General features: G+C 46.2%; 1 protein-coding gene across 1 annotated transcript; it reads right to left on the minus strand.

Moving 5' to 3' along the window:
* Positions 1-766: 766 nt before the first annotated feature.
* On the minus strand, positions 767-2,958 carry LOC129715757 (trypsin-like; the record flags this gene model as incomplete). The annotated part of the gene is made up of 3 exons (XM_055665612.1): positions 767-1,095; positions 2,170-2,299; positions 2,816-2,958. Coding segments are annotated over 3 exons (423 nt in total), but the record flags the coding sequence as incomplete, so codon positions are not given.
* Between the last annotated feature and the right edge of the window lie 8,285 nt (positions 2,959-11,243).

Below are 11,243 nucleotides of genomic sequence, written 5' to 3' on the forward strand. Positions count from 1 at the left end.
ATATATTGTCTCTAAGTATCTTTTCCATTAATTTGCCCACCACTGAAGTCAAACTAACAGGTCTATAATTGCTAGGTTTACTCTTAGAACCCTTTTTAAACAATGGAACAACATGCGCAGTACGCCAATCCTCGGGGACTATTCCCGTTTCTAATGACATTTGAAATATTTCTGTCATAGCCCCGGCTATTTCTACACTAACTTCCCTCAATGTCCTAGGGAATATCCTGTCAGGACCTGGAGACTTATCCACTTTTATATTTTTCAAAAGTGTCAGTACTTCTTTTACTTTGAACCTCATAGTATCCATAGCTACTCTACTAGTTTCCCTTACCTCACATAATTCAATATCCTTCTCCTTGGTGATAATTCAATATCCTTCTCCTTGGTGAATACCGAAGAAAAAAAATTGTTCAATATCTCCCCCATCTCTTTTGGCTCTGCAGATAGCTGTCCACTCTGTCTCTCCAATTGACCAATTTTATCCCTCCTTATCCTTTTGCTATTAATATAGCTGTAGAAAATGTTCAAAAATCTGACAAAACTTTGAATTTAAAATGGACTGTATTTCGCTGATGTAGTCACAATGGGTCAGCGTGTCGTTCTCCCTCGCTGCGAGTGACGTCACCCCCTCCCCCCCCCTATTTTTCTATGTTTCTAAGTTTCTAAGTTTCAAACTATAAACTCAAACTCTAAACTCTCAACTCTAAACTCTAACTACCAAACACAAACTATAAATACAAATTACCAACTGTAATCACAAAGCATTAACTAAATGTAAAACTAAGCGCGCAGTGATCTCCGGCAGGTTGGAGCCCGGGGTGAGAGGAACCGGACCGGACACAAACAGAAACCATTCTTCATTGCAACCATTTTATTGATAGTTTCCCAGTTGTACAGAGAGTGAGAGGCGGAGACCTGGCGCGGCCGCCGGGTGTCAAGGGCTCAGTTGGCCGCCATGGTGTCGTGGATCCAGGAGACGTAGTTGCACACGCGTGTGTAAACGCCGGGATAGCCACTCACCAAACACACGTATCTCCACGATCCCACTCCCTGGAGCGCTCCGTTACACACCACTGGCCCGACAGAATCACCCTGTTACAAGAGCAGACGTGAGAGGAGGTTAAATGGTTTTGGTAAAGAATGTAAATTGTCCCGTGTGTGTGTGTGTGTGTGAATGTGTAGGATAGTGTTAGTGTGAACGGGGTGATCGCTCGACAGCAGCGACACGGTGGGCCGAATGGCCTGTTTCCGTGCTGTAGTGGGGAGCGACGGGGAGAAAGGAAGGGGATCGGGTTGCAGAGACTGGCGATATTCAGCGGCGCTACAGTTCTGCCACTGGCCGTGCGCGCGACTTTAGGGACAAAACACGGGGTGTCGTTTATTTTACATATAAACTTGCTTCTTAGGATGACTTTAATCCAAATTTCCTTGGTGAAAATGTGATTTTGGCCCCATACGAACCGGCAGTGTTTTTCCTGCCGATATGGGGTTCAAATTTACCGCAGCCGCAACATTCCAATCGATCGCGTTCCACAAAAACCCACTCTCAAAATAATTTAAATGGACATTAATTTACGGGAATTAAACACTAAATTCCTTCCTTTTGGCCTATAAATTCATGACATTGAGATTTTAAAATCATGTTATATCATGTTATATAATGAATTATTGTGTGAATGTTATTTGGACACTTAGGCTATTTTAAAATGTTAACCTATTCTTAAGAAATTGATAGATGTTTAGATTTAGTAATTAGCTACGATTAGGTAACTAACTAATTATATGCTATAATATCAGGTCATCCGAGTAAGACTGTTTCATATTTGTTTCAGAATGCTTCATTCTATCATAACTGAAAATTTCATTCAGTTCTCTTAATTGTTATGAAAGTTATGGGCTTTTGACTGTCCTCGATCACAGCGTTTGTGTTAAGTCAATCGAAAATCAATAGGGAACAAGATGCTAATTTCAGAGTATGAAAATGGCCATACCTTTTTTCATACTGAAGAAATGAAAGTGAATTAGGTGTAAAATTAAACTTCTTTTTAGGGTTTTGTCCGATGGGATAAATTGCAGACTTGATTTTTTAAATCTCAAAATGTTGTATCATTGCTACAGAGACGGGACGAGAGGGTGTCGGGTCCGGGAAAGGGTGGGGGTCTGAACCTCGCAGCGGGGGCGGCCTCCCTCCACGTAGCCGAGACACATCATGTTGTCAGTGATCTTTCCCGTGTGGGAATCAGGACAGTCCGCGTCACTCAGATCCAGGGTGTCCAAGCACTTCAGCTGTTTGCCGCTAACCGTTAGTGGGGTAAAGATGAGAGATTAAACCCCTCCCCTCCGGCCAATACACCCCCTCTCCCCGTCTCTGTTAGCCCCTCCCTCCCTCACATCCTCCCCGCCATCTCATTCCTTCGCTACTTCTCCCACCTCTCATCTCCTCTCTCTTTTTTTTTCTCTCTCTCTCTCTCTCTCTCTCTCTCTCTCTCTCTCTCTCTCCCTCTCCCTCTCTCCCTCCCCTCTCTCTCTCTCCCTCTCTCCCTCTCTCTCTCTCTCTCTCTCTCTCTCTCTCTCTCTCTCTCTCACAATCTCCCACCAGTCCCGGAGTCTCACCCGGCTCGTTGATGCGGCCGCAGCCGGAGATGAGACACATGTATAGGTATATTGATAGGTATATGGATGGGAAAGGAATGGAGGGTTATGGTCTGAGTGCTGATAGATGGGACTAGGGGAAAATAATTGTTCAGCACGGACTTGTAGGGCCCAGATGGCCTGTTTCCGTGCTGTAATTGTTATATGGTTATATGGCTACATGTCGCCGGTCTGGGCGCACTGACTGGGCACATTGCGGTTCAGGTACACGGGCCGGGACACTTTGACCAACATGATGTCGTTGTCCTGGGTGTGGGGGTCGTATTTGGGATGTCTGATCACCATCTCCGCATCGATGAACTGTCCCGACCGATAGAGAAGGTGAGAGGGAGCGAAGGGGAGAGAGAAAGGGGGACATCATGGGGTAAGAAAGACGGAGAGAGAAAGAGGAGGGAAAGAATGGGAGAGGGAAGAGGGGAAGAGAGAGAGAGGAGGGAGAGGGGGAGCAGGCGGAGAGAGCAGTGTCGGAAGCCAGGACGGGGAGGCAGAGGAGGGGGTAAGTGAGTTGGGAGGACGAGGGGGGAGAGAATTGGGGAGAGGAAGGGCGGGAGACCGAAGGAGAGACAGGGGAGGGGGAGGGAGACACAGGGGAAGAGTGCCCGGGGGGTGTACTCTTACCGGCGAGTCCGAGGAAGACCAGAAGCAGGTCTTCACGTAGCAATGTTACAAATTTTTGAGATTTAAAAAATAAAGTCTGAAATTTATCCCATCAGATACAACATAAAAAGAAGTTTAATTTGACACCTAATTCACTTTAATATCTCAAGTATTTAAAAGGTTATGGCCATTTTCATACTCGGAAATTTGCATCTTGTTCCCTATTGATTTTCTATGGACATAACAAAAAAAGCTGTGACCGTGGACAGTCAAAAGCTCATAACTTTCTTAAAAATTAAGAGAACTGAATGAAATTTCCAGTTGTCATAGATCGAAGCATTCTGAAACAAATATAAAATAATCTTACTTGGATGACCTGAAATTAAAGCATATAATTAGTTAGTTACCCAATTGTACCTAATTTCAAACTTCAATTACTAGATCTAAACATCTATCCATACACCTATAGTTCAATGTCTCATTGACATTGAACTATAGGCCAAATGGAAGGAATTTAGTGTTCAATTGCTGTAAATTAATGTCCATTTAAATCAGCTTTCTAGTGGGATCCTGTGAACGCGCTGGTTTAGAACGTTCACATTGCGGTAGATTTGTGCCCTCAAATGCCCAGAAAAATACTGCGGGATATAATGGGCCCAAAATTAGCTACTCGCAACTTTAAATTTTGTATAAAGAGATCTTAAGATGCCCTTTTTAACGTAAATATACACAGCCTACCTTCCGTTTCCCCCTGTAGGCACGTTGTCGGCAGTCGGGGGTTTAGAGGTTGATTTTTAACCTACTATAACAAGTAAAGAAATCCCTTAAAACTAAAAATAGCTCCAGCTACGGAATCTTCCAGCGATTTTTCGTTAATAATTAACTAGGCTGAAAAACCTCGATTTGAACAGCCTAGGGGAATGGGAGGAGGGAAAGAGGGAGGGAGGAGCGTGAGGGGATGGGGAGAGGGAGGGTGGGTGGAGAGAAACGGGAGGGGGGAGCGGAGAGGGGGGAGGATTTACAGAGAATAATCTTAACTGAAACACAAACTAAAGTAAAACTAAATGAAACTAAACTCAAACTCTAAGCTCAACACTTGAGCTAAAACCTTCGCTTAGTCCCACCTGGACGCACCTGATCTACCGGTTGTCAAACACTTGTGTGGAGGGGAGCGGGTCACAGAGTCGGGGATAGGGGATAGGGGGTGTAGGGGGCGGAGGGGTGGAGGTGACTCTAACTAACACGACATTATAGGGGAGAACCAGTGTATGTGGTGGATCTGGACTTCCAGAAGGCTTTCGACAAGGTCCCACATAAGAGATTAGTATACAAACTTAAAGCACAAGGCATTGGGGGTTCAGTATTGATGTGGATAGAAAACTGGCTGGCAAACAGGAAGCAAAGAGTAGGAGTAAACGGGTCCTTTTCACAATGGCAGGCAGTGACTAGTGGGGTACCGCAAGGCTCAGTGCTGGGACCCCAGCTATTTACAATATATATTAATGATCTGGATGAGGGAATTGTAGCCAATATCTCCAAGTTTGCGGATGACACTAAACTGGGGGGCAGTGTTAGCTGTGAGGAGGATGCTAGGAGACTGCAAGGTGACTTGGATAGGCTGAGTGAGTGGGCAAATGTTTGGCAGATGCAGTATAATGTGGATAAATGTGAGGTTATCCATTTTGGTAGCAAAAACGGGAAAGCAGACTATTATCTAAATGGTGGCCGATTGGGAAAGGGGGAGATGCAGCGAGACCTGGGTGTCATGGTACACCAGTCATTGAAGGTAGGCATGCAGGTGCAGCAGGCAGTAAAGAAAGCGAATGGTATGTTAGCTTTCATTGCAAAAGGATTTGAGTATATGAGCAGGGAGGTTCTACTGCAGTTGTACAGGGTCTTGGTGAGACCACACCTGGAGTATTGCGTACAGTTTTGGTCTCCAAATCTGAGGAAGGACATTATTGCCATAGAGGGTGTGCAGAGACGGTTCACCACACTGATTCCTGGGATGTCAGGACTGTCTTATGAAGAAAGACTGGATAGACCTGGTTTATACTCTCTAGAATTTAGGAGATTGAGAGGGGATCTTATAGAAACTTACAAAATTCTTAAGGGGTTGGACAGGCTAGATGCAGGAAGATTGTTCCCGATGTAAGGGAAGTCCAGGACAGGGGGTCACAGCTTAAGGATAAGGGGGAAAACCTTTAAAACCGAGATGAGAATAACTTTTTTCACAGAGAGTGGTGAATCTCTGGAACTCTCTACCACAGAGGGTAGTTGAGGCCAGTTCATTGGCTATATTTAAGAGGGAGTTAGATGTGGCCCTTGTGGCTAAGGGGGTCAGGGGGTATGGAGAGAAGGCAGGTACGGGATACTGAGTTGGATGATCAGCCATGATCATATTGAATGGCGGTGCAGGCTCGAAGGGCCGAATGGCCTACTCCTGCACCTAATTTCTATGTTTCTATGTTTCTATGTGAAAATTCTGGAGAAACCATGTAGCCGAGATCACAGCCAACATTGGCCTGTTTCCCATATCAACGGCACATTTTTGCATATATGTTACTATTTGTTGTGTGTCTCTCCACATCACCGTATAAATCTCTCGTTTCATTTTCCCACGACTCTGAGTCTGAAGTAGCATCTCGACCTGAAATGCCACCCATTCCTTCTCTCCACAGATGCTGCCCCACCCGCTGACTTACTCCAGCATTTTGTTCCGTGTCGGGGTAACTCAGCGGGTCAGGCAGCATAACCCTAACCCTTCTTCTGACTGAGAGTCGTGGGAAAATGAAACGAGACATGTAGACGGTGACGTGGAGAGATAAAGAATAAATTAATAAAAGATATGCAAAAAAGTGTCGATGATGTGGGAAACAGGCCAATGTTCGCTGTGGTCGAGATGACAAGTGCCAGGTCTCCGCCTCTCACTCTCTGTACAACTCGGAAACTATCAATAAAATGGTTGCAATGAAGAATGGTTTCTGTTTGTGTCCTTAAAGCACACGGTATTGGGGGTTTAGTATTGTGGTGGATAGAGAACTGTCTGGCAGACAGGAAGCCAAGAGTAGGAGTAATTGTCCTTTTCACAATTGCAGGCGGTGACTAGTGGGGTGCCGCAAGGCTCAGTTCTGGGACCCCAGCTATTTAGTCGAGGGAATTGGTCGAGGGAATTGGTCGAGGGAATTGAATACAACAGCTCAAAGTTTGCAGAATGCACGAAGCTGGGGGGCAGTGTTACCTGAGAGGAGGATGCTAGGAGGCTGCGAGGTGACATGGATTGGCTGGGTCAGTGGGCAAATGCATGGCAGGTGCAGTATAATGTGGACAAATGTGAGGTTATCCACTTTGGTGGCAAAAACAGGAAAGTAGACTATTATCTGAATGGTGGCCGATTAGGAAAATGGGAGATGCAACGAGACCTGGGTATCATGGTACACCAGTCATTGAAAGTAGGCATGCAGGTGCAGCGGGCAGTGAAGAAAGCGAATGGTATGTTAGCATTCATAGCAAAAGGATTTGAGTATAGGTGCAGGGAGGTTCTATTGCAGTTGTACAGGGTCTCGGTGAGACCATACCTGGAGTATTGCGTACAGTTTTGGTCTCCTAATCTGAGGAAAGACATTCTTGCCGTAGAGGGAGTACAGAAAAAGTTCACCAGACTGATTCCTGGGATGTCAGGACTTTATATGAAGAAAGAGTGGATAGACTCGACTTGTACTCGCTGGAATTTAGAAGATTGAGGAGGGATTTTATAGAGACTTACAACATTCTTAAGGGGTTGGACAGGCTAGATGCAGGAAGATTGTTCCCGATGTTGGGGAAGTCCAGAACAAGGGGTCACAGTTTAAGGATAAGGGGGAAATCTTTTATGACCGAGATGTGCGAAAAACATTTTTCACACAGAGAGTGGTGAATCTCTGGATTTCTCTGCCACAAAAGATAGTTGAGGCCAGTTCATTGCCTATATTTAAGAAGAAGTTAGATGTTGCCCTTGTGGCTAAAGGGATCAGGGGGTATGGAGAGAAGGCAGGTACAGGATACTGAGTTAGATGATTAGCCATGTTCATATTGAATGGCGGTGCAGACTCGAAGGGCCGAATGGCCTACTCCTGCACCTATTTTCTATGTTTCTATGTTTTCCTATCCCCCGGGCACCGACCTGCCGGAGATGAGTGCTTAGTTTTACATTTAGTTCATGCTTTGACCTTAGAGTCTGATTAAGGATTAGTATAATTTCAGTTGAGTTCACAGTTTGAATTTATAGTTAGGGTTAGTGATTTGGGTGTAATTTAGTGTTAGTTCGAGTGCCGCCTCCCTCTGGTCCCTCCACACCCTCTCCCCGTCTCTGTGACGCACCACCCTTCTCTGGAGAAGCTGCCTGACCCGATAAAAATTGCTGGGGTAACGCAGCGGGTCAGACAGCATCCCTCGAGAGAAGGAATAGGTCACGTTTCGGTTTGAGACCCTTCTTCAGACTGAGAGACGGGGAGGAAATGAAACGAGAGATATAGACTTTGAACTGGAGAGATATACAACACACTAGACTAAGTGAGACCCGTTGGGTCCCAGGTTCACACGGGAGAGCTCGTCTCCCAACGCAATATTACACCACTCCACCAATTCAAATATTGGTGTCCAGTGGGGTTGGGGGGGGGGGGGGGGGTTCTGGAGCGTTAACATGGGTGTTGTGGGTCGGGTCAAGTCAAGCACAGTGAGTGCAGGGCCAACAAAAAAAATCAATCAATTTCATGTCAAGTCAACCCATTTCAAGTCAAGTCTAGTCAAGTCTAGCACGGGGCAGGCGGAGCCAGCCAACAATACAATCCGTTTGCTTTCATTTCAGGTGAGGTCAATCAAAGCAGAGGCAAAGCAAAAGCAAAAGCACAGGGCAGGCCAAACAACTCATTTCATTTCATTTCATTTCGTTTCCGTTTCCATTTCCATTTCAATTTCAACGACAAGGCAGGCCAAACAACTCATTTCGATTCACTAAGGTCTTACAACTCATTTATTGCAAGCATATTAAGTGATTAAAAAAAAGATCAATCATTGCAAGAATTGCTGGCTAACATATTATTTATTGCAAACATATTAAGGGTTAACAACTTAATGCACATAGCCACATAAAGCACATAATTACGTAACCACATAGACCACATAAAGGATACTCACAGTTCAATTGACTCATCGTTCAGTGGACTCACAGTTCAGTAGACTCACAGCAGAAACACAGGTGTGGCCTCTACCTCGAGATCTTCCAGAGTGACTGAGTCATGTCGAGGCATCCGGGGTTTTATAGTCCTGCCCTCTCCCCGGAAGGTGATTGACAGGCGAGAGGACCAATCAGCTGATCTCAAGATTTTTTTAACATTCATAACTTATTTATTTTTCATCGATTGGAAAAATCCTCGGGGCTGCCCTCGGCGGAGGAGGACTGTGAGTAAGGTGGCAGAAATCATAGCGATATATGGTAGCGCGTTTTCTAAAATCCATATACAGCGCAGACAGGAAGTGGTGAGGATGGGAATTTTAGTTATATAGATGAATAAAATATATTGAAAAAAGTGTTGATGATATGGGAAACAGGCCAATGTTGGCTGTGGTCATGGTGAGAAGTGTTTGGCAACCGGTAGATCAGGTGGGTCCAGGTGGACTGAGCAAAGGTGTTCTGAGAGTTTTAGCTCAAGTGTTGAGTTTAGAGTTTCAGTTTAGTTTACATTAGTTGTACTTTAGTTCGAGTAATAGTCCGACCCCACACGACGTGAAGACCTTTCTGCTCTTCGTCTTCCTCGGACTCGCCCGTAAGTGTACACCCCCCCGGCACTTTTCCCGTTCCCTCACTTCTCCCTCCCTCCCATTCCTCACTTCCCACCTCCTCCCCGTCTCACCCGGACATGTCTCCAGTCCTTCCTCGAACCCCTCCCCCTCCTCTCCTTTCCTCTCCTCCTCTCCCCCGTAAGTTCTCCCCCCGGGCACTTTTTCTCTCCCCTTCTCCCCTCCCTCTCCCTCCTCCTCCGCTCATCCGTCTTCCCCTTATCTGTGTCCATTCCTCCCTTCCACCTCTCCTCTCCCCCTCCTCACTGCCTTCCTCTACCCCAACTCTCTCCCGCTGACCTCCCTCCCCTCCCCTCCGCGCTCTCTCTCCCCCAATCTCTCCCTCCTCTTCTCTCTCCCTTCTTTATCTCCTCCTCTTTCTTACCCCACTAACCCCCTTCTCTCCGTCCCCACTCTCCTCTCCTCTCACACCGCCATTCTCTCTAACCCCCCTCTCCTGCCTTTCCCCCCACTCTCTCTCTCTCTCGCCCCGTCTATCCAGCCTCTCCCCCCCATCTCTATCCATCTCTATCCCATCTCTCCCCCCTCCCACCCCGCTCTCCCCCCCCCGCCTCTACCCTCCGCTCTCCCCCTCTCTCCCCTCTCTCGCATCCCCCTCCCCCCCTGTTCCACTTTGCTCCCCTCCCCTCTCTCCTCCCTCCCCCTCTCTCCCCACCTCTAACCCCCTCCCCCTTCTCTCTCTGCCCCTCTCTCTGACTGTGCCCCTCTCTCCCTCTGTCTCTGCCCCTCGCGTTCTCTGCCGCTCTCTCTCTGTCTCTGCCCATAGCTTTCTGCCCTCTCTCTCTACACACCCCACCCCCCCCTTCCCTGTCCCCCTCTAGACGCGCCTGCGAGTTGGGCACTATGTGTGAGTGGATAGGACGGGGACGGGGTAAAAGGAGTTAATGAATAATATTCATATAATATTTAGGGGGTGGTTAGTGTGTGTGGTGGGGGGGAGGGGTTAGTGTGTGTGGTGGGGGGGAGGGGTTAATGTGTGTGTGACGCCGCAGGCCGCACCCCCTCCCCTCCCGCAACCGCGCATTCAGGGAACGGGACCCAACAGGTCCCACTTGGTCTAGTGCCTATTAAAACTCTGATCTTGGATGTGTATTTATTTGTGTGTTAGTGTGTAATCACACATTCACAAAAAACAACGCCGTAACGGTAAAAAAATTACATATTCCGCTAGTGATTTTTCCCGTGGTCCAAAATCTACTTATCCGAAAAGTTCAGGTTTTATTTCTCGACTTACAACTGAAATTGTTTAAAAATACTTTGATTTTTAAATGATTTTTATTTTAAAATCATTCCTCACAGCTTCCAACACACCTTGATACACCGTTGCAAAACAGGCAACACTGAATTTTTCAGCTTAGTGGCGTCTCACAGCAAGTGCACCCTACATTAACAACAATGTTGCCATCATAGTTCCTGGCAGGACAGGAGGGGGAGGGTCAATTGGTATTGCAATTGGGGATTGGGATTATTTTATCAACTGCAGTGCTGGGGGAGGCTGATGAGATATGATCTTTCCTGCAGAGTACTCGAATCTTACATTCGGCAACGGGTTGAGTTGGAGAACCAAGCCTCCCGCGGGGTCTACGGGTTGGGGACGTGTGCGTTGGGAGAGCAGTGTCTGCATTTGGTCCAGTAACAATTAAAAATCTTATCTTGGATGTGTATTTATTTGTGTGTGTGTGTGTGTGTGTGTGTGTGCGCGCGCGTGTGCGTGTGTAATCGCATTTTCGCGAAAAAACGACATGGTAATTGTTTTACATATTCCGTTATACATTTTCCCCCGTGGATTCCAAAACGCCTTATCTGAAAATGTCTTTTTTCTCGTTATTACTGGAAATGTTCAAAAATTTGATAAAACTTTGAATGGCTTTTGCTGACCCCCCCCTCCCCCCCCCCCCGTTATTCAAAAGGCAAGGCAAGGCAAGTTTTTCTGTATTGCACCTTTCAACAACAAGGTAATTCAAAGTGCTTTACATAAAACATTAAAAGCATTGGAAAGAAACACATATAAAATGACATTTAGATGTAAAACGATTATTAGATTATTCAGTTAAAATAATTACAAAATTAAAAGCAATCAAATAAAATATTTAGAGCAGACCTGTCCCAGACGATCTGAGAGGTGTGGATGGTTCGTAGCTAAGCAGAAGATC

Source organism: Leucoraja erinacea, unplaced genomic scaffold (genome assembly GCF_028641065.1).
Source record: "Leucoraja erinacea ecotype New England unplaced genomic scaffold, Leri_hhj_1 Leri_137S, whole genome shotgun sequence".
Taxonomy (NCBI): Eukaryota; Metazoa; Chordata; class Chondrichthyes; order Rajiformes; family Rajidae; genus Leucoraja; species Leucoraja erinaceus.